This window comes from Styela clava, chromosome 1 (genome assembly GCF_964204865.1).
Source record: "Styela clava chromosome 1, kaStyClav1.hap1.2, whole genome shotgun sequence".
Lineage (NCBI taxonomy): Eukaryota > Metazoa > Chordata > Ascidiacea > Stolidobranchia > Styelidae > Styela > Styela clava.
Window position 1 is genome coordinate 2,334,298 of NC_135250.1, and position 24,153 is coordinate 2,358,450.

The 24,153-nt window shown below is 38.8% G+C and overlaps 2 protein-coding genes across 2 annotated transcripts in view; both read right to left on the reverse strand.

Annotated features, from left to right (window-relative positions):
• The window catches only part of LOC120341671 (dual E2 ubiquitin-conjugating enzyme/E3 ubiquitin-protein ligase BIRC6-like), an 85,282-nt gene extending 73,029 nt beyond the window's left edge, over nt 1-12,253 (reverse strand). The window contains exons 1-10 of the mRNA XM_078116163.1: nt 12,052-12,253; nt 11,043-11,227; nt 10,248-10,415; nt 9,779-9,867; nt 7,972-8,102; nt 7,247-7,346; nt 4,454-4,582; nt 3,270-3,546; nt 2,594-2,693; nt 1,100-1,892 (exon numbers count right to left, since the gene is read on the reverse strand). Of these exons, the coding sequence (XP_077972289.1) occupies nt 1,100-1,892; nt 2,594-2,693; nt 3,270-3,546; nt 4,454-4,582; nt 7,247-7,346; nt 7,972-8,102; nt 9,779-9,867; nt 10,248-10,415; nt 11,043-11,227; nt 12,052-12,223 (2,144 nt within the window). The 5' untranslated portion in view covers nt 12,224-12,253. The remainder of the gene's footprint in view (nt 1-1,099; nt 1,893-2,593; nt 2,694-3,269; nt 3,547-4,453; nt 4,583-7,246; nt 7,347-7,971; nt 8,103-9,778; nt 9,868-10,247; nt 10,416-11,042; nt 11,228-12,051) is intronic.
• A 5,955-nt stretch (nt 12,254-18,208) lies between these two features.
• LOC120348681 (uncharacterized) lies at nt 18,209-23,868 on the reverse strand. The gene is made up of 4 exons (XM_039418881.2): nt 23,445-23,868; nt 22,497-22,679; nt 21,796-22,004; nt 18,209-21,310 (listed from the first exon to the last, which is right to left on the reverse strand). The coding sequence occupies exons 1-4, from the start codon at nt 23,779-23,781 to the stop codon at nt 20,306-20,308; spliced, it is 1,734 nt and encodes a 577-aa protein (XP_039274815.2). The 5' UTR covers nt 23,782-23,868; the 3' UTR covers nt 18,209-20,305.
• Between the last annotated feature and the right edge of the window lie 285 nt (nt 23,869-24,153).

Below are 24,153 nucleotides of genomic sequence, written 5' to 3' on the forward strand. Positions count from 1 at the left end.
CTATGGAGTAAGAGCGCTGTTTTGGGGGATCCCCTAACTTTTGATCGATACGTCTTCGGTCTCTGACTGATATTCTCGTTTATATATTTACGATGAACAAGGTTTTTTACGGGGGGCATAGCCAAGAAATTTAATAGAGGGGGTTCTGAAAGAGTCCAGGTTTCCAAGAGTCTTGAAGCCAGGGGCTAAAAAGCGTTTTCGAGCTACGAAAAATTACCATTTATCATACAGAAAAATGGGTACTCCCGAAGTATGTGAACCAAGATGGGGGACACCGAAGCGTAGTATGTGTAACAGGTTGGTGTTAGGCCATAATTTCAGGTCCAAACACTACGGGAGTGACTTGGCTAGTCCCCGCACTCGTAGTAGAACTAAAATAAGGAAAAATGGAATACAATTATGGCCTAACTCTAACCTGGTACACACACTACGTTCCGGTGTCCGCCATCTTGGTTAACATACTTCGGGAGTACCGAAAAATGTGCTATTTTATATTTCAAAAGAAGGAATTCAGAGTCCAAATCCATTACAATTATTTTCAAATCCGATTTCAGTTTGTTACTGAGTACTTTGGGCGGCCCTAGGTCAATCTTCTTCCCACTTCAGCTTCAACCACCTCATTTTTATCATACAGAAAAGTGGGTACTCCCGAAGTATGTGAACCAAGATGGCGGACACCAGAACGTAGTATGTGCACCAGGTTGGGGTTAGGCCATAATTTCAGGTCCAAACACTACGGGAGTGACTTGGCTAGTCCCCGCACACGTAGTAGAACCAAAATAAGGAAAAATGGAATACAATTATGGCCTAACTCTAACCTGGTTTACATACTACGTTCCGGTGTCCGCCATCTTGGTTAACATACTTCGGGAGTACCAAAAAATCTGCTATTTTATATTTCAAAAGAAGGGGTTCAGAGTCCAAATCCATTACAATTATTTTCAAATCCGATTTCAGTTTGTTACTGAGTCCTTTGGGCGGCCCTAGGTCAATCTTCTTCCCACTTCAGCTTCAACCACCTCATTTTTACCACCCTTACTTTTTACTGTTATTTCATCAATAATTGTTCCCGAATTTATAGAAACTAATCCAAATTTACCTTTTTAGATCTTTATTGTCTTCAGTCCTCAGAAAAAGCAGGAGAGAGAATTTATGAGATTCCAAAGCAGGAGGGGGTTCTTTTCTGGGGCTTCCCCTTCCACTAGAAGATATATAACTCTGCTCCTCTGAACAATCGTCAGATTTCTCTGCAAGTGGGGGGACCTCAGATTTTTTATCAGCATCTATGCTCTGGGTTGGCAATTCCACTATTACTGGATTACCAAGATTTTCGATAGGACCAGTTGAAGTCAGTTCTAGGACATCCATGGCATTTGAGAAATTTTCTGTGGCACCTGGGGGCACATTCATGACATTATTATTATTTATGACTTCGGAAGAAGTGTTTGTGGCATTAGATGATTCATCTGTGGCATTGCTGGGATTATTTGTCATTGGGGTTGGGTGTTCTACGCTAGGTGTGATGTTTGTATCGATGTTAGGGGATTTCCTCTCTTCAGTAGATATTTTGGGAGCTTTACTAGGGCTCTTTGTCCTACTCCCAATTTTAGTTTTACTCAAGTTATGAACGCTACTCCCCCTAAAGGGTCGCGGGATCAACTCAATCGTTACCCCCACTACGATAGAGGGGGTTTTCACAATTATGGGTGAAATTGCGCTTGACGTCACTTTCATTTCTGATTTTTCGTAACTTTTTTTAAACTCCTCATTTTCCTCCGTTGCCGTGGTGATTAGATATTGTTCGGGGTCACACGCTTCAAATTCTGGTTCTGGGGCTAACTTGTCGAGTATATGAAGACTTGTAACCTTGAGGTTGGACATGGAATAGTTTGCTGAGAAAAATAAAAGTATGGGAGTCAGTGACAGAAACCAATATGTGTTTGCGGGTGCAATAGCCTAGCAGCGCAGGGATGGTGACGCCCTGACCCACAGGTTGCAGTGTGCCGAGATATGTTTGTTGGTGTCTTGTCAAAAACACAAAACACCCAACACAGATTGTACTTGCTAATCTGACAGGTAGTTATGAATGTTTGACCTTTGACCCCATAAGAAGTGTAGAGAAAAATGCAACACCAAGCTTCTCCTTGGTTTACACAATAATTATTGCAAATACATAAACATTAAATTTGAAATACAAAAAGTGAAATAAATGTTGTTATCAGATTTTTTATTTTGTACAGTTTAGAATTAAATAAAACCAATTTTGGTAGTCCCGTAGTGTGTGTACCAGGTTAGGGTTAGGCCATAATTTTTCATCCCAATTTTCCTTATTTTAATTCTATTACAAGTACGGGGACTGTTTGTGTTAGACAAGTGAATATACCCCCTGCCCATAGGTTTCCGTCCCTTAACACAACTTGATGTAAAGTAAGCGAACAAAATTAGTTACCTCCATATTGGTACACATACTTGCACTGCCCCAATTTGTTACTACCAGATGGCAAAATTACTATTTTAATTTGAAATATTCTACAGCCAAAACACATAATTACTCATACGAACAGAATTTATTACAAATTTACCATGATTATACCTGAAACAAAGCTTTCAGCATTTGGAAAGTTCTCGTGCTTGAGTCGTCGTCGTAGAGAGAAAAAGACGCTTGATTTGCAAATTGATGAGATGCTTTGAAGCTGAAATGCAACAAGAAAAAGTTTTTTTATCCTTGTTATGAAAGTTATTACGTAAGGGCTGTAGATATACTGTTTGACGTAAGTAATACTAATCTAATGACAACTTTTGCTTGACTCCACCTGTTGAAATCCAGCAATCTTGTTGCGTGTGAATTAAAAATAAAATACATAGTAATTCGAAGTGTGACGGAGGTGTTTGACGGTTGCCATATTCTTAACTATATGCTAGCCATTTCACTTCTGAACATTCTGGGTACATGACCTGGCTAGAGGCTGTGAATTGCAATATGATCAGACCATCTTATTGGTTTCCTTCTATCCCCAGACAAATATAAAAACCCTATCCATCGCACTCGTAATTTATGCGTAAGTAGACTGGTGGGTGGACTCCATAGAGTGATGCACGTAACTGCTAAACGGTTACGGCTTCTTCACCATAACAAGTTCATGCATCTGAAACAAACAACATCGCATACCCTGGCATGGACGGTAATCAAATGACACGCTGTGGTTCACAACATAATTACGCTGCCTCGCCGGCTTTCCACTCCTTAGAATAGATCTTAAAAAACTTACCTGGGGCATCATATCACTGACATCCCACGTTGCCAGATATCCATCTCGTGAAGCAGCTGCAATGATATTTGAGTTCTCACCAGCAGTGATAAAATCCAATGTGGGAATAACCTTTGACCTGCCCTCTGACCCTGCTATGTTGACCTCTGACCCCTCCAGGTTTGTGAAAGGGTTTGGTAATGCAGGTTGTGTAGCATAACTGACCGAGATCGGGACGTTAACTGTTGGTTCACAACACACAAACGGACAGGATGGTGAATGGCGTTCGTGTTCGGACCTATAAAATGCAAATAATACAAATCAATTGAATCTACCTGAATTGATATTAAAATAGTGGGCGACTAGTAAATAGTGAGACACTGATACTGGGGAATATAAAACCAATGCCTAAATGTTCTAAACAAGAAGTAACCAAACTTTTCAAATTCATTATACATTTACTTTCTATAATACAAATCATGGTACAAGTATACCGGTCAGAAAAAAATCTGCTTCATTAAAACCGGATTATGACAAGGAAAAGATTTTGAACATACACAATTAGGCGATGAATCGCATCATTTTTGTTCGCATAAATAGGATAGGGGGAGGATAGGATTTACATATTTATCCCGGGGGAGAGGAAAGCCGATAAGACGGCTTATCCATATGGCGAACCACGGCCTCTCGTCCGGTTACCATTCCAAGTCGGGTATGGGATTAGTTATATAGTTTGTTTTCGGAAACATGGACTTGGTGGTGGAGGAAGCCGTAACCGACCAGCGGTTACGTGAACCATCCAACGACGACGAGGAGTCCAGCAATCCTCTCGCACATAACCATCCCTGCATCCCTGCGAACCCACGCAGAGTAATTAGAAGTGCGGTGGCAAGCGTATTCCTAACGCTTAGCCCGTTAGGCCACACCGTCGCGCCATGTCCGATATCGCTAGCCATGCTTCTCCCTCAACATTGATTTTAACAGATTTGATCATTTTATGTCAAATTTTAAACACTGGCAGATTTGTACCTTGATATGTCTGTTAACAGTTAAAGTAAAACCGTTAACCATCTAAAATTGGTTAGCCAAGTAACCAGATGACCATTCACTGCCCTAGTTCTAACCATAACACATGTGCAGGATACTGACAAGGTTTAAGCATTGTGTTTATGCAAATATGAATAATAAATGATCATAATTCTTACCATGGTTCATCAGATGGCTCCCAACAAACAAGACAAACATTGCAAGCAAAGCACATCGCTCTGTCGTCTCCTGCCGCTGCTGGTTGGTGATAGAAGCCTGCCTCTGCCATCGCATGTGGAAGAGCATATCTGAAAATAATGAAGATTATATAAGAGAATTGAACAATAGGAATAAAGAGTCAATATTTTGCCAGTATTGTGTAGAACTATTTTATTAAAGAGTCTTGCTGCACACTAACACGGATTTCGGGTCGGGCTCGGGCTTCAGATCTTAGCAATACAACAGCAGGGAGTCCAGAAATCCTCTCCCACCTAATTATCCCCCAGAGGATTCAACCTTTGAACCCACACAGGGTGATCAGAAGTTCAATGACAATCGAATTCCTAACGCGTAGCGAGATCCAAGCATTTCTACCACCTAGCTTCCGTTAATTATCAAACTCCAATTATTTTTTGCATTCATAATATTTTTCCTACATTTTTTACCGCTAATTTCCATGGTTATGAAACAATATTTATTGATTGGAACAGCAGAACATTTAACAAGGTGATGGTAATGCTACTCCTTCGATTTGGAGAAACGGAAGCCACTATTTCAATAATACCCTATGGCATGGGCAGTACAGCCCAGGGGCTCTACAAGTTTACATTCATATCCGAGAGTCTATACAGGGTGTTAAAAAGTAATGCAAAATTAACAGAAATTAAAATGAAATCCTACTCAAAACAATTAACGACTGACACCTTTTAGCAGTATTGAATTACGGTGAAATGCCATTTAAACATTTCACGACTGACTATTTTCAACATTACCATGACGTAAAATTTTAGTTTATTTTGCGTAGCTTTTTCAACACCCTGTATTAATATACAGATAGTGTTTAAATATAATCAAATATCTATTAGGTGTGCCAATATTATAAAACTTGCTACACTTTAATAAAGATCAATTCACTTAGTTAATATTAAGTTGACATCGTTAAATCATAAGATTAAATTAGGCAGGCACCACACACAACGCTCTCTCTAACAGCCAGAGACATCAATATTGAATAGTGTCATCTTTGTGTTGTGGTGTTTCGGTTTATTTTTACCTCATGTCTCGAACTCCAATTATTTTTTGCTTTCCTGATAATCACTCTCCATGGTTATAAAACAATATTTATTGGAACAGCAGAACATTTAACGAGTTCGTATTTCTAATGCTTAGTATGATGTACCAACATCCGAGCATTTCTAATTAAATATCGCCTACCGGTAGCTTCCAGTGATTTTCAAACTCTAATTATTTTTTACATTCATAATATTTTTACCACCTAGGCTACCTTCCATGGTTATAAAACAATATAAATTGGAACAGCAGAACATTTAATGATGTTCGTACTCCTTCAATTTTGGAGAAACGGAAACCGCTATTTCAATAATAAATAAAATAATATGAATTCAAATTTTTGATCGGTTCATGTTCTCATTTACAGACTGAATTTATAGAAATTGCGTCTAGTAATAAAGACTATGAAGAGGTACTAGGATGTTGTGTATTGAATTACAAGACCTTTCTCCTTACTTCCCAGTGGTTCTCAACCTTTTGGAGGCTTTTAGCACTCACGCTTTTAGCCCCCGTTCATCATTCCAATAGTATTTATAGTGTTATTTTGACTGGTAGATAACAAAACCCATTATTTTCAAACAATTCATGCCAGACAAAGTAATAACACCCTGTGAAATAACCTTATCAAGCAAAGAAAGTGTGAAGAATGACAAGTGTTCTTGTAAAGTGAAGGTAAAATCAGATTTGCACCTGTGTTGTGCAATGTGGCCCACTAGATGGGCCAAGAGCGCCCAGTTGGGATCCACTGCTTTATTCCATTTAAGACCTGGACTCGTTTCATGGATTGTTCAATTGAACTCTTATCTCATTGCTCTCCACAGGAAAAAACACATAAATTATATTCTATCCCTATTCGAACAAATGTAAAAGGCCACCCAAGATTAATTGAAGACATTGAACAAATTCCTAGGGTCGCTGGCGTTGTCCATATTGAGCATATAACAGAGAAAAGGCAAAAATTAAGAGAGGTCGCCAACATTAAATAAGTAGAAAGAGACACATATTCAAAAGACGGGGCTCCCGAAGTATGCGAACCAAGATGGCGGACATCGGAATGTAATATGTGTACTAGGTTAGGGTTAGGTCATAATTTTAGCTATAAATACTACGGGAGGCTCTTGGCTAGTCTTCGAACTGATAACAGGACTAAAATAAGGAAAATTGGAAAAAAATTATCGCCTAACCCTAACCTGTTACCCATGTTACGTTCCGATGTCCGCCATCTTGGTTCGCATACTTCGGGAGCACCCAAAAGACTTTCTAAGAAGATTTTTTCACATATTTTGCACATAGTTTTTGAATAAAACATACTTTCGCCATACTATCTGTTATTTGTAGCTTATAGCTAGCTAGTTATTTCTGAGGTGGGGCGCGAGAAATGATGAATTTTAAAAAGGAGGCGCGACTCAAATAGTTTGAGAATCACTGCTTTAAATCATTTATTCAGCCCCGGATGAGATGGGGTACAAGTCTGAGATCTTTTATCACCCAGCGAAGCGGACATTGTTTAAGTCTACCAGGACTGTCCACAAAATTATCATTTAATTAGGAAATAAACAAAATGGATGAGATGAGGTACAAGTCAGAGATCTTTTATTAACCTGCAAAGCCGACATTGTTTAAGTCTACGAGGACTGTCCACGAAATTATCATTTAACTAGTAAAAAAAACAAAATGCCTACTTGTATTTTGAATGTGGCCATTCTGTAAACGTAGCTCTTCTTGTTAATTCTGCATACATCAGCTCACGAGATGGCATCCTAATGACAGGTCCATGGCATCCTTAATGAAAGAAAAATCATATTAATCTGTCGGACTAGCTTGCCGATAATCGTGATAAGTCGTCTAGCACAGAATCCAAGCAAAGTATGTGCTAATACCTCATGTGATGCAATGGAATTTGAAAAAAATAAATGCACTAGAGAAAATGGACTGTGACTGAAAACACTGAACTGTGATTAATGAAGCATTGCCCACAAAAGCGAGAAAGCCCCCTTCAAACCGGGGGTATGTGACATTTTTTGGTGGTGGGCCATATAACCAACTTCAGATACACACAAAAAAATTTAGTTTTTCCATGCAGGAAACGCAAGGAAAGAGAATGCGGATACTGCTCAGCCGTACAGTAAAGACACTGGACATAACGACAAAAGATTTAACAGTGACAAGAGCAAAAAACATTATCTGGGATTTTAAACATGTGAGCAACTTTTTCAATATGAACTGTCGGATTCGAATTTGATGCTTCATGGGGAAGAGCATGAGTGTAGACAAGGGCCACACTAAATGGCTCGAATGGCCGGGTTGTGGCCGCCTGTTACTAACCTCTTGCTTTGAAGCTAAGCAACAGACACTATCACCATGACTGGTGATAAAGCTTAGTATTTCTAACACAATATGCTGTTACCTGGGTTATCTGATGGGTTTAGCAGAACCAGTTGATGCAGCATAGAAGATACGATCGGTAATCCGTACGAAGAATGAGATGATTCATGATATCCTGGGACCATGGATCGTTTTTCTATCGATTGCACCCGTCTGGAACAAAAAAAATGAATAATTTGTCAAAAATTGAATAATTCCATATTTGGAATATTTCCCCCTCTGTTGTCTTGGCGCACTCTCTCTGCCTGCGTGAAGTATGTTTCGAGCCGAACGATATTTTACATTTTGCCTCTGTTCTCTTGGCGCACTCTCTTTGCGCCTCGCGTGAAGAGCTATCGCTTGGTGGATTCGAACCTTCTAGCCTTCGGCGCAATCTTCTCACGCCTAACCCAGTGCGCCACCGCACTGGAGGGGGCCAAGATGCTAGACACAAAATGATTTTGCTTTTCCCTTTATAATTAAAACTTCTCATTCTTTTACCGGTTTATTACTTGGCAAGGTTATTTCATAGTGTATTTTCACTTTATTGAGCATGAGTTGTTAGAATATAATGAAACTTGGAATCTACTAATAAAAATAACACTAACACTATAAATACTGCTATAATAAAAACGGAAGGCCATGACTGCTAAAAGCCTCTGAGAGGGGTTACAAGCCATAAAAAGTTAGAAACCACTGTGCTAATGTAAGAGCTACTACTATTTGAAAGACTAAAAATTTTCAGTTCAGCATTGATCAGGTCCATTACACCCTAGGTCAGGGGTTCCCAAGCTTTCTTCAGGACGACCCCAAAGACAACTTTCAAGTGTCCAGTGCGACCCCAGGTCAATATATATATTTTTCGTAAAACTTTGGAGCTTCTTTTACTGGACTTTTGAGTTTGGTCATGTGGTGGTATTAAGTAAAATAAGCTAAAACCACCAACAGTTATGTCATAATAAGCACCTACATTTTCTGTTGTATAAGCATAGAGCGATGCCTATATATGACCGTTTTACAGTAAGCCATGGTACAAACTGCTAAATTTAACATGGTTTGTCAAAATTTAGATGTTTCGCACATCCACCCTCTACCATACTTCAGCGACCCCACCGACCCCATGACTTGTTTGCCACCATACCTACTTATCACTCCGACCCAATTTGAGGTCGCAACCCCTGGCTTGGGAACCCCTGCCCTAGGTGAACGATGGCGGGCATTTAACTTGCGACAATAACAAGAAAACTCTCTAACCAATAGACCAGTGATTCAAACCTGTTTCGACACATAACCTTTCACTTGCTATTCAATCTTGAATAACGGATCATAAGCTAGTGCATACATATAGTAGACTTTTGGGTATTCCGTTGTATGTGAACCAGGATGTCGGACACCGGAACATAGTATGTGTACCAGGTTCCAATTTTCCTTATTTTAGTTCTATTACGAGTTCGGGACTAGCCGAGTGATTTCCATAGTATTCGTACCTGAAATTATGACCTAACCTGGTACACATACTACGTTCCGGTGTCCGGCATCTTGGTTCACATACTACGGGAGTACTGACTTTTGTACACATTAAACAGTATATAAAATGTGCATGTAGATGTATGTATTACAATAACACTAAATTACTCAAAATTATGAGTAATACAACATAAAAATACAAGTGCAATTCCCTCTTAAAAACAATGAAACCTATTCATGGCTGGGGAAACACTGGTGTAGGCCATCGCGTTCGCCAGTTGCCAGATATTTGATGATGATTAAAATACATGAATATTGCTCATACGAACAAAATTAACTTGAGACATAAAACTGACTACTGAGTGAAAAAAAGTTTTCTTTACCTCTGGTGTGGAATAAACAGTGTTTGGCAAGCTGATTTGAGAGTAGAGTAGGGAAGAGATATCTTCACTGTTGTCCATTTGCCAGAAAGCTGAAACACAAGAAATAATTGTTTGATTATGGGACTAAATCAGGGGTGAGCAACAGGCGGCCAGCGTGCGAATTTCAGTTCTAAAATGAAGCTAATCGAAAAAAGTATCTCTTTCAACTAATCATTCTCAGTAGATAATTAAAAAATGCTTGCATGCGATGCGTCAATGTGCTAAAAATTTCCTTTTATTTGGAATCAGTAGCAGAAGTCGTAAGTCAAAGTTTTTGTCAACCTGATGTTTTTAAATGTCTAGGAGTTGAGTGCAAATTTTTGCACACTTGATAGCTCTGGTTTGTCGTGAGTAAACTATATAAACAAGCAACTATGCAGCAGATATAACACAGGTGCCAGAAATGAGATTCGATTCTACAACAACTCACAGTCATCTTATCTCTCTCATCTGTATTACTGATTTCTTTAACCAAAATACTGAGCAATTCCTCCACTGCGTCAACATCTGATCCTTCAATCTTGGGTTTCTGATTGCCACCATCTTGTGCCGAGGATGTAAAATCACTATCTTGAATGAAATTGGTCAGCAGCCGAGCCTGAATAATAAGAATATTTATATTGCTTCAACGAAAGTCAGCCATAAACAATTAATTTAACATTTCAAACTTCTGCTTTTGTATGTTTGTACCCAAAAGTTTCTAATCTAGGACGTTCTGACCAAAGTCATGTTATCTTAAAATAAGTTTAAACTAATATAAGTTCAGTTTTTTATGGGGGTCGTCCTGTATATTGACTACAATATGTTATTTGTTGAATCTAGACCTATTTGGGATAGTTACATCCTTGCATATAAGCTTATCTCGCATATAAGTTGAGTGACTAAAACGGCCCTTAAACAGTGAATTTACAAAAATTCGCATATAAGCCAACCCTACAAACCGTAACTACCGTACGGTTGTAGATGTTGGAATTAAGTTAGCATAATGGCATTTCATGATCAGGGTTATGTGTGAAAAGCTGAATTTTTAGTGTGATCAGACTTATGTGCATAATATAAGCCGACCCCTTAGTTTGGCAACCTTTTATAATAAGTTTTAAACTCTGCTAAAATGCCAGAATATACAGTAATCGAAATTCCATATTCTGAAATAATATTTTAGATCGTATTTCGACATCACTGATCAGAAGGATCTATGTAGAGAATACCGCAAAAAAAAACTTACATCAGAAATTGGTAGCTCAAGAATCACTGCATCTGTATTTGCAGAAACAGGAGTTTGAAGAGCGGTGTTGATGAGAAGAATTCCGTTATTATCAAACCGGTATCCAACCGATTGACTGTCAGTTATTGCAACGCTTCGTTTTGATTTATGGTAGCAACATTTCAATCTCTTTTTCGGTTTTGTACCTGTGATTATTTTAATACAAATATGACATTAGTTTATTAATGGGTGCTACTGGTATATCGTTTTGTCTGAAGAAGTCAAACTATTATCTAACGCAGTGGTTCCCAATCTTTTATGACTCGTGGCCCCTTTCCAGAGGCTTTCAGCACTCATGCCAACTCCCCCCCCCCCCCCCCCCCTACCCCTCTGTTTATCATCCCAGTGGTATTTTTTAAAGTGTTATTTTGATTGGTAGATTCCAAATCCCATTATGTTTAAACAATTCATGCTCACCCTGTCAAATAATCTTATCGAGCATTGAAAATAGGAAGAATGGGGAGTGTTCTTGTAAAGTGAAAAGTAAAATCAGTTTTGCGACGAGCCTTGCGGCCCCCTTCAACTGCTCTGTGGCCCACTTAGGCACCAAGGGCCCCCAGTTGGAAACCATTGATCTAACGAAAGCTAACAAATATAGATATTATTTTGAAGTAAGTGATTATGTTATTCTTATGTATCACTTCTATACTATCTCATACAAGCAGCCTTGTGGTAATGGCCACATACAGATCCAAAGTAAGAAGTAAACAAGGAAAAAGGGACTGCACTACAATACACGATATTAATTTTCATGGTTCATAGTCACAGACTAGTTGGGGGCACAAAACTGATATTACATTTACATGGACTTGATAAATATCACTGGAATGATAAACATGGGGCCCATGAGTGCTAAAAGCCCCTGGAAGGGGGCCAGGGGCAATAAAAGATTGGGAACCACTGGCCTTCACCCACTGCAGTTCAATACACAATAGGGATTTTCCTAGTGATATTGCCAAAATCAACTTACCATGAATTACTTGTTGTAGAGTAACACCAGAATTTTCATCGAAAATTTTTATCGTATTTTCTTTTGTAATTCCCAGTACTGCATTCAATGAGGCATGATATTCCAATTGCTCCATAGCACCAGCATGTGGCACGCTATCATCGCAGAAGGAAAACCAAGTTTCCTCATCCATAATTTAAGTTCGATTGTTAGGTAATATCTATTTCCTATATAAAGTTGGAAAGAATGTGAGACAGAGATGCCTTGTATAATCAATCTCAAGGTTATCGGTACTCACTACAGTACGGCCCCCAGATTAAAAGACATAAAGTATAACAGTGAGTGCAAAACCCTCCTTTACAAGACTGTCTGGAACTCGATATCAGCACAACACGTCAAATTGGCACTGCGCAACAAACTAAAAGATAGCACAACCTAAAAATGTCACTATTGGATTCTTATGAAAAAAATAATCCTATTTACTGAAAATAAAAATCTTCAGTAGCAGTCAAGAGACAATTCATTCAAATTAATATCAGGACAAGCATGGTGCGATCTGACCCAACTGCCGTCATGCCAGACGTCCTCTTTTAAGAGACAAATAGAATGTTTGTTTTATTGAATGAAATGTTGAGAAATACGAGAACTTCGCCCTACTGCACTAACACTCATTACTTCGCTGTGTTTCTTTATGGAAGTGGTCGGCAGTAACTTTGATAGACTCCGATTATGAGTTGAAAAAAAATTTGTCTCATATGGCAAATCTCAGACTCTCATTTGGTAACCAAGCCATTCGAAGTCAATTCAATCCATACAGTACGGCACACTATACAAATCGGGAAATAGTTGTCCCGTTTCAGAGAAACCCATTTTACAGATGATCAGACACCCCTCCTTCGGGAGACGTCTGGACATCGTTGTCCCTCAATATCGGTAATAATACAGTATAATGAAGTTGCGCAAAATACTACAAAAAAGTGCAATCTAGTAACGTCATCATTGGATTCCTTGGGGAAAAATAATCCGATTTGCGAAGGGAAAAAATGCATTGGAGAGCTTTTAGCAGAAAACGGCAATTTTGGTCATGTGACAGCCGCGATTAATTTAGATTATTATTGAGCATGGCGCGATATGAAGCATCTGAGGTGGTCCCAGACGTCCCTCGTTTGCGCTTTTTTGTAGTATTTTGCGCAACTTCATTATACTGTATTATTACCGATATTGAGAAACAACAATGTCCAGGCGTCTCCCGAAGGAGGGGTGTCTGACCATTTGTAAAATGGGTTTCTCTGAAACGGGACAATGTCACCCGATTTGTATAGTGTGCCGTACTGTAGTCAGTTCTTTATCGTCGGCACCGATGCCATTTCGGGCGATCGTATGTGTATTTGGCAAGCTCTATGACGTGATTGTGACGTCGTAGTGACGTAATTTTTGGATGGCGTAGTCGGGTGGGGGTTAGGCTTGACATGTCAAAAAATTGTTATGCTACGCCCACTAGAAGTACATTAGGTACGAAACTACACGAGACCCTATTGCTGGACCCTTTGTCGTCATAGTAGGATGGTTCACATAACCACTGATCGATAACGGCCCACTCCGCCATTCATCCATCTGTCCATGGTTTCGAAAACACCAATCTCATAGCCTATACCAGTATACCCGTCATCAGGAACAGGACATGGACTGGTAACGGTACCGTACGGTAATGCTGTAAGGCATGAATCTGAAAAACGGATGAAATACCGCTGTACCGTGGTCCGTGTCCGACATGACCCTTCATCTGCCCGGGATAAATACCGGTACAGAAATGTGTGAACCCTGTCTGCCTGTCCTAATTCAGTAATTACAGAATTATAAAAATTTAATTTGTCAGCTACGGAGTTGAAATTAAAAACGTACCTAATGGACAGTTTTGGATTAGGCCTAACTGTACAATATGTGATCTCACCCTATAACAATAACTAACTAAAACTTTCACATCTTAATATCTGAAGGATAGATTGATGGCGAACTGCGGCTGCTCTTACAGCCTTAGCGTATGACCTTGTTACCGGTACCGTTTTACGTAAGTAGCCAGGCTTGACGTTTACTCATGTACTCCTTAACTGAGTAAATAAGACAAACATGGAGTATAGAGACCCATTTCATTAATAAAAATTTAAAAAAAGTAGAATTTAATAACTTTTATTCACGGAACTTGCCAGAAAGAGCAAAGAGGAAAAAACGCCAGGTCATGCGTGACCAGGTCCATTTCCTCGACCCTTCCAAAGTTATCAAAACCAAAGCATCTGTGGAATATTTGATCATGGAATCAATTCTTTAAATATTTATAACTGTTACTTTTTCAAATTTTAATTACTTAATTTTTAGCAAAATATTGGCTAAAATATTATCTGGCATCTTAATATAAACGTATTTCGCAATTACGACCACCAGTCGGTTAAGAGAATTTACTCAATGAACCTTTCCCCGAGCATCGACTTTCTTGTTTACTTCGTGACATTGGCCAATCAACAAGATGCAAAAAGTGACGTAACAATGCTCCCTTTTTGCATCCGCTCAGACCCTTTTCTCACTCAGACAGATTTTCAAGCGTGGTCGTAAACATTACCTCATTATCGCGTTTTTGAACTCTATTCGTTAGTTTTCAGTTGTGTTTCGGAAACTTAAATATGAATCAGATAATTCAATGATCACTCTGTCTTCCTAGGAGTTTTAATTAAATTGCAGTAATAAAATATTAGTGTAGAAATAGCTGTGATAGACTAGGCTAAAATTCTTTACCGGTACTTTTAAAAAACAGAAAGTTGTATGCGATGAATCATAATGATGGTTTGAAACACATACCCCATATTACAGGCGCCAACTCGCAAAAGCACTCTTAAAATAGCCCCGAAAATTTTGCAATGGTAAAGTATAGGAAGAATTTTTTCGGGGGTCAAAGGTCGGGGAAAGGTCCATCAAAGTCACGCGCTCTCACTCAGTAGAAGTACAAGGGATAGGATAGGATAGGATTTACATATTTATCCCGGGTGAGAGGAAAGCCGATAAGACGGCTTATACATATGGCGAACCACGGCCTCTCGTCCGGTTACCATTCCAAGTCGGGTATGGGATTAGTTATATTGTTTGTTTCCGGAAGCATGGACTTGGTGGTGGAGGAAGCCGTAACCGACCAGCGGTTACGTGAACCACCCACTCATGTATGAGTGAGGTTTTAGTCGACCATTGAGACTATATATATTTTTATGGTAGCGCTTTACGGGCCGGCAAATGTCAGCCGACCCGAGATTTGAAGCAATTCGTCTGAGATCAGAAACAACGAATTCGAGGTACCGATACTGACAATAGTGAAGATATCCTATAAGTTTGCTGGGTGGACGTAGGTTGTTCAGTCAAGCATAGGCCTATTTGTTACTATTGGTGGATTTCGTTCTACCACGTTTGGTATATTCACTGGAACACCAGCTTAAGTACCGGTATGACAGGTTTACACTTTCAGTCAGTCAGTCGTTTATTTTTCACCAAAATGAAACATACACGTAATGCGAACAAAAATTAGAGAATTTCGCCTTTTTTAGTACTGTAGTCAGTAGTGTATTTTTGTACTTCATCCCAAGTTACGCTTGCCTTCCATGTATGGTAACTCTGCACTTTGTTATTTTATTGTTTTATAAAATCGATTGATTTGCTCGGCGGTGTGGCGCATCGCCCTGAGCGAATACGCTCGCCAACGCACCTCTGATTACCTGCGTGCAGGCGTGTGCGTTCATAAGTTTGAATCCCGTGAGTGATGATTATGTGCGAGAGGATTGCTGGACGGGACTTCCGTAGTATGTGTACCAGGTTAGGGTTAGGCTATAATTTTATTCCAATTTTTCTTATTTTAGTTCTATTACGAGTTCGGAGACTGTCTGTGTTAGCTAAGTGAATATACCCATAGGTTTCAGTCCCTTCACACAACTACATGTAAAATAGGCGAACAAAATTAATTACCTCCATATTGGTACACATACTTCTGAAGCGCCTGCGGGACTCCTCGTCGCCGTAGGGTGGATCACCTAACCGCTTGGTCGGTTGCGGTTCTTCCACCATCAAGTCAATGCATCTGAAACTAATAACTGGCTAAATAATCCTAAACCCGACATGGACTGGTAACCACACGAGAGGCCGTGGTTTGCCGTATGATACTATGATTGATCTGTCTTATCCACCTTCCTCGCTCCCGGAATAAATATGTAAATCCAATCCTATTTATGAATTACTCGAGGACGACTGAAGCATTACTAATTTGTAGATGGCGGGCTGCAATCAATATGGGTTCAAATCCAACACAATATTTCAATAGATAAAAAGTGCGGTAAATGAAACAACCTAAATTAGATGTCCCGCGAGTCCACGTACTTGAAATCTCACATTGCACCGGAAGAACGGTCAATGACGCTCAGAGTCTATCGCAGTGGTTTTCAACCGCCGGTCCGCGACCATCTTGCTGCCGGTACGCCGAATATATTGCAATATTACTTTATTACAAGGAAAGTATTGGCGGCATGTCCATTAATTTAGTGATTCTTTAACTCCTATTGATTCGTAGTACGCGATATTCGTCTAACAACCAAACTTAGTAAGAGGTCCTCTGCCCATTTCAGGCCCTGAACGGCTGGATGTTCGTTAAGTCTATGACCGGTTAATTAAGTCATAACGGTGGCTAATGTCATAACGGAGCAGTTTGAAAGTACGGTACCTGATTGGGAACTTCGCAGTTCGCACATTCCGTAATTTGACAGTAGGCCTATAATTTAGCGAGGTTTGATAGTAAAATGGAGGTACCAATATGCCCAGTCTGCGCCAAAATTCTTTCAAACGACGCAATGAAACCCGCAAAGCTGACGAAATCGTTGGATTTTCTTCTTTTGCACCGCCCACTTTTGTCTTAATTGCATTCTTTTGATAATGTTTTGTGTTTATGACATTTTTGGTTAATTTGAAAGGTCCGCCGGTCCGCAAAATTTGTTTTGAAATTTTACCGGTCCGTGAACTGAAAATGATTTAGAACAGCGGTTCTCAACCTGTGGTACGCGTATCACTAGTGGTACGCGGGAGCTTTCCAAGTGGTAAGTGATGATTAAAGCGATGATAAAAGCTATTCAGCTCTGACGGTGAATTCTCTCGTGATTTTGCACGCAATTAATACGTTGTTACTGCATATAATAAATACTTTGAACTATGCACGAAGGTCTAAAAATAGATGTAGTGCCACATAATATGCTACCGTATCGCGTTTCTTGTGCCATTGTTCCCCCCACAATTTTTTTTTTTTTCGGTTTAGAACCACTGCTCTATCGCGAATCCTATCCTGATTATTATCATCATATATATAGGAATCACGGGTGTCGCTTCTTGACAACCAGATTGGTTTCTCGCGACTCCTTTCACCCCGAAATACCAGTTTTGATGTAAACGTGGTAATCGCTCAAATAGCGCATGATTGCCACCAGGTATAATTATGTTGAGGATGAATAAAGCACGGTCGGTGTTAACAAAACGATTTAATTTGCCGACCTTTCGAATTTCTATATGGAAAAACTTCATTAGGGAATAATATGGGAAGGGAAGCACAGTAGGCTATCATATATATGTAGAGCGGAGGAAAGGAAATATTATCACGGCAAATTACATCGATTTGCTAACACTGATGCCACTAAAAAATGCCTGTTTGTTTATTATTCAAGACGATGAGAAAGTGGTTTCTTGTCGGTGATTAGAATTTAATAAAGCAATGCCCAAATATATGGAAGCGCGGTTACGCTCAACTAAAATTGGAAAGTGTTCTGATGGATCAGTCTCTCAAAAACGTTGTGTCCCGATTGTGTGAATCTCACCTCGGCCCTCTGCCAAAGTATTATATTTATTCCAAATCAGAACATACTATACGAGTCCAACCTTATATGCTTACTCTAACAATTATATCTATAGATAGATATATATCAGTAATATATATCTACCCCAGCTCAGAACAAGTGTGATGAATAGAGAACAAATGCCGGGTACAAGACTTGAAACACTGGCGGTAGAACAGCTCCAAGCGACAACGGCTGTATAAAAAGATTTATCCCATGATATGAATGTCGCTGCAAGCAAAATTACCCATAACTGCAGTATTTGCATATATATATAAATTATTTTTAATATTTAATATATATATTAAAAGCAAAAAGTCGTGATGTGCAAAAACAATTTAAAACAATAGCCTACTCTTGACACTTTTATGAAAAGTTAAAACTCATTTGCCGGCGCTCCCGAAGTGTGTGTACCAACGGGGAGGTAACTAATTTTGTTCGCCTACTTTACATCAAGTTGTACAAAGGGACGGAAGCCTATGGACAGGGTATATTCACTTGGCTAATACAGACATTCCCCGAACTCCTAGAACTAAAATATAGAAAATGGTACACACACTACGGGAGTACCCACTTGCCAATATCAACTCAAAATAAGTAAATAGAAAAATGGCGTCACAAAACCTCTCAAATGCGCAAGGAATAAGATACAAATGCCTTCCCAAAACACAATATTGCAAATATATAATTTACAGAAATAGGTAAGCAGGTAATTCTGTCTGTTCATCAACTCAAGTTTAAATGGCTAAGCCAGTGGTTCTCAAACTATTCGTGGGATATCAATCCATTTTCCTCCAAACATTACTTCTTATTTGCCCTTGTTCGGTATGTTCCCAGCTTTTTATTTAGAAGGGTGTTTTCAAATGTTGGGGTGCTGCGTATTTTGTTATCGTGATAAAACTATTTGTAGCTTATTAAAAGGTGTTACTTTTTTAGCTGTCCGTTTGCACCGGTATATATACACATTCCGGATATTTAAATACAATTTTAGGCTAAGCTGAATGGTAAAATATTCCATGAAAACATTACTGTACTGAAACCAAAAGGTGAAATTATGGAAATAGGAAACAATATAAAATAACAAAGGCGTTTTAAATAGTCGCAAGCTACCAGATTTGAAAATTGTGATCGAGTCCGCGATGACAATATAGTCTGGCAAACGAGCAAAAATATTGACATTGACCAATGCAAAAAACGGCATTCCTCTTGTGTCTAGAGCACCGGTTCTCAATCAGTGGACCATGGCTCACTTCTGGACCACAGAAATATTATTAGGTGGGCCGCAAACAGATAAAAAATTGCTAGAGTTATTGATAAATTTGTTAAACTTTGATTGAATGATGATGCTGTAAGTTGAAGTGTCTATATTTCTACGAAAAAGATTTTTTTGTTTGCAGATTTTATCTTGCGTGAGAGAGTTTCGTGCAACAAGTTGGCCACAAAGGATTGAGAACTACTGGTCTAGAGGTGAAAATGTGTATCGGGCATGATATCAAAGAATCTACATATCTTTAAGACATGGCTCACTAAATAGGCTATGCAACTTTTCCATAAAATGCACATATAAATAATAAACGTCATAATAAATATTATTTGTAAAAAAGAAAAACGATATATATTTCGACAAAAAATAAATGAATTTTAAAAAAATCAGTAAGTCTCTCACAATAAAACTCTCACAATTTAGTGTGGGCTTTTTCATGTTATGTATAATTGTTTAAACACAATTTATTTCATGGACACGAATCACAGACATAGAAGAGTATTTGGAAATTGGGAACATAGGCTTTATGTATAGTTCAAATTATGATGCCATGAAATGACCTCTATTTTTCGAACATACTGTTTTGAATAAAAACGTATCTAAGGTGGTCGGATTTGAACGTTGTGAAAATTGCAATAAGAGAGCGATGCTCAAATATATGGACACTGAGACCAAAAGAGAGTACTTTTCGTACCGTACCTGCCAGTATCAATTAATTCCCTAGTTTCGCTTAGCGGTGAGTCGGATCGGAAACAGTCGTCCCGCTTGGCGGATTAAAAACTGTGTTCCCATGGGGAAAATAAAAATATAGCTAAATTTAATATGAAATATCTCATGGGATTCATTGAAAATTTAGAAAAAAATAAAAGTAATAACCTTCTAGCGAAAAATACAATCTCTAACCACTGAAAATTTCAAAGTAATTGATCCTTTAGTGAATGAGGAAAGCAATTTTCGCATAGCAACAAGAAGAAGAAGAATACCAACAACAGAATAATAGCAAAACGATCCATAGGTCGATTTCGTGTCCAATAAAGTTCCATTATTCTGTGCGAAACTCTCTCTAATTACCGTGTCAGACTATAGACGTGTTGAAGGCCTCATAAAATCACATACCCATTTGATTTTGCATTATTGATAGTGGAAATACGTCATTAGTCTCATCCCAGTTCTCTGACTTTCTTTTGGTTTGGACATTTCGAAAATCGCTCGCGTACATTGATCTGGAGACCCGATAATAAGTGCCTTCTTGTAAACGCGAGTCATAGCCTACTCGCTCGGGGGCGCTAGTGGATCGTCTTAAACCCGCTCGCAAAACTGGAGAAGCAAAATCGCCGTAAGGGCGTATTGGGGTGAAAATTGAATTGTTCAAACGAACGGATCGATTTTTTCTAACGCTTTTCTTTTGTTTGGTACTTTTACGAGATTTTCCAGTAAAATGCCGCCGCGCTGCGCCCCAGCGAGAAGTTTTGTTTGCTACTGAAAAATTAGTAGATGAATGAGCATTATTTGAATTTGTCTCTCGCAGTGTCGACTTATTCGAATAAGATTTGCTGATTTTTTGTCGCGAATTCGTTACTCTCAGAGTTGTTTTTAAAGCCCCCCACATTCTTCTGCCATTTCCGGGTTTCTCATCTTCGCTGTCGGAATCGGCACGTTTGTCCTCCACAGAGTTTACTTCGTCGCTGATCCTAAATGAGACATTTGCCGAGGTTGGAGGCTCAACTTCAGTCATGACGTCATGACCTCCTACGTTATTTATACTGTCGCCATAATAATCATTTCGTATTGAACTCGCTAATATTCCACTGTATACGTGTCCAACCTGTTTTAAATTGTCTTTTACGTAAACGATTACGTCTTTATGGTTACGTCCATTCGATAGTCTGATATCACACATATCTTTGTCGTCACCAGGAACGTCAGAATCGTCATCATCTGACGTCATACTCGAGCACTTTCGCTTTAAAAAATTAATCAAATAGTCGACGAACTGCTTGATAAATAACGAAATCATGTTGAATAGGGAATACACGCAACAGCATCCGATCACCAATAGTAACCCGTCTATGACGTGATAAAGATATCGATTTATGTTTTGATATGAATGTTCCTGGAAGAAAAAATTTAAAAATATGAAATCTTTGATACAAAATACGCAAATATAAATTGATTAGTATAAATTAGAGAGGAATCATAGTTTGAATTGCTGAAAATCTGCGATCTTTCTCCTCCAGCATAAAAAAAAGAAAGCAATGACCAAATTTATTTGCACGAGGCCCAAAAGCCAAATGAAAGTGTTTTCAAATGTGTGTTTCGTGGAATAAAATAGAAACGCCAAAATCTTAGGCTTAATATCCAAGAAAACCAGGACGAAATGTCACGTTTCTGAATTATGACGCCTTATTTTGTATTCAAGACGCCAAATTTCGTATTGCGCCATGAACATAAATCTTGGCGCCATATTTAGAAAAATTAATTCATTCCATTTCCCTTCGTCTGCAGATGGTGCATCGTGATAAGCGTTGGAAATACGCTTGCTATCGCAACCCTGTGTGGGTTCCATAGTGATATCTTATTCTTATCAATATACTTTACCTGGCCACTAGTGAGATCGCCAAATCCGATTGTGCTGTACGCCGTTATGGTGTAATAAAAGGATGTTAAATATGACCAATCAGATTCCGTCACGTGATACATTAATGACGTCATAAATACAATGAAAAGTGTGATTGATGACAGTGCTAGAAGAACGTGGAATGGCGACGCTTTGTATGATTCTCTCTTTTTTCTTTGGCCGAATCTATCTGTAACAAAATACGAATACTTGGAATTTTCACCAATAACTTTAGTTATGTGAGATGGACAGCTACTTCACAAGTGTTTTCCTGACCGTCTTGACCTGAAATGCTTCAAGTTATGGGTAAGTACCACCATAAAATGAGTTTACCTACTGTAACTCTTGGCATTTCAGTATTGTTCCATAGTTTGGTTAGAGATTAGAATACTCCCGAAGTATGTGAATCAAGATGGCGGGCACCGAAACGTAGTATGTGTACCAGGTTAGGGTTAGACCAATATATCATTCCAATTTTCCTTATTTTAGTTCCATCACGATTTCGGGGACTAGCCAAGTGACTCCCATAGTATTTGTACCTGAAATTATGGCCTAACCTGGTATACATGCTACTTTCCGGTTCCGCCATATTGGTTCACATATTTCGGGAGAACCGAGATCATTTGGGCAGCTGAGCCGTGTCTTTTATACGCTAAATACGTCATTGAATACGAGCACTTACTTCTAACTATCTTTGGCTTTGATTTCCTCTTTGACTTGACCCATGATATGAACTTAGTGAAATATGTGATGAATCTTGACAACCAAGTATTGAAAAAGAGAAAAACTGCGGGGCATCCCAAGAGACAGTAGAATATGAAAACGATTCGTCCAGCTGTCGTCTTGGGCGTTGCTACTCCGAAACCTGAAAAAAATTCTATTTCAAACTCTTTGGCCTGAGATTAAAACGCTGATTACAGCTTTGACATCTCGAGGTAAAATACAATGTATGCCGCATCCTCTATTAATCTTAATGGGCGATAGGGTTATACAGACTAGGGTAGGGTATCTCAAACTGGGACCTAGGGGGTCACATAGCGATACACTGGGGGCCAGGAGCAAGGACCTTCTTCGCTAGGTAACCCCGCCAGTACAACATTTTCTCGAAGTAAATTGTCTAGTTTTTTGACCATGGTTCATTTTTGCATGGTGAAGTGTGTGTATCAATATGGAGGGAACTAATTTTGTTCGCATACTTCACATCAAGTTGTGTAAAGGGACTGAAACCTATGGGCAGGGGGATATTCACTTGGCTAACTCAGACAGTCCCCGAACTCGCAATAGAACTAAAATAATAAAATGGGAATAAACTAACCATAACCTGGCACACATACTACTGGGATATCCGTTTTTACTTTCGTTTACTGGGTTTTTATTTTAAACGCGGTGAATATAGAATAACTGATAGAAACTCAATAAACACGAAAAAGGGCTTGTCATTGCTGATTGATGCAGATGGAAGAAAACTCGTTGAGAAAATTTAGTTCCGAGTGTAGTTGTGAAAATCACAGAAGAGTAAACATAGATAGATAAAAACAGAAATTACGTCTAAGAGAGTTTGCGTGTCCTCGCTTTTAGCAAATTTTTGTGAAAAAAGAAAAAAAAATTCCACAAATTAAACGCTCATCACCTATAGTTGTAACCACGGTTCCACAGAATGTAAACGCGCCAATGAAGCTCCATTTATTAGTGTGCGATTCTTCATAATATAAATCACTCGCTGTATATCCGTTTAAAACCAATAAATCATATTGAAGAAAAAGACTTGTCATTTTTTCCAAAGAAACGTTCAATTCCGCAGACATATTCCGAATTTCTTCCTTCATGATTTTTCTTAGTTCAATCTCGTTCGGAGCTTCTATTAAGGAGAATATAATCGCTCCCAGCATCAGATAAATTACAATAAATACTCCGAGTAGAGGGAGAAATAACCGACTCGGCTCCTTTGCATTCTCCGATGACGTCATTCTTGACGTCAGGTAACCATTGGTGCTATATATAAATAGTTTTTATAATATAGTGCTTTTGAACTATACTTGACTTATAGCATATTGAATATTAATCTGAAAATATTTAATATTTGTTAAAAATCGCCCGTCGACTATTTTTTTTTGATGTGGGGAGGTGGCCGCCTCTCGCTTGCATTGATTCAAAAACTGAAATCCTTTGTCAAAATTGGATGAGACTTGACCCAAACTTGAGAAACATTTGTGAGATTCCGTTATCAAATCGAAAGTTTCAATTTTAATCAGCATTTGTAGAATTCTCTACCGTAAATGTAACCTCGATGACGCAGTTCAACTTGATAACAAAAACGGAAAATTTAGATAATACAACAG

Excerpts from the sequence above, each read along its gene's own strand:
- LOC120348681 (XM_039418881.2), bottom strand. The coding sequence starts at position 23,781 with ATGACGTCATCGGAGAATGCAAAGGAGCCGAGTCGGTTATTTCTCCCT. Across the intron at positions 22,005-22,496 it reads AAAGCCAAAGATAGTTAGAA|ATAGATTCGGCCAAAGAAAA; the intron begins GTAAGTGCTCGT and ends ATTTTGTTACAG. Across the intron at positions 21,311-21,795 it reads GCGATCTCACTAGTGGCCAG|GAACATTCATATCAAAACAT; the intron begins GTAAAGTATATT and ends TTTTTCTTCCAG.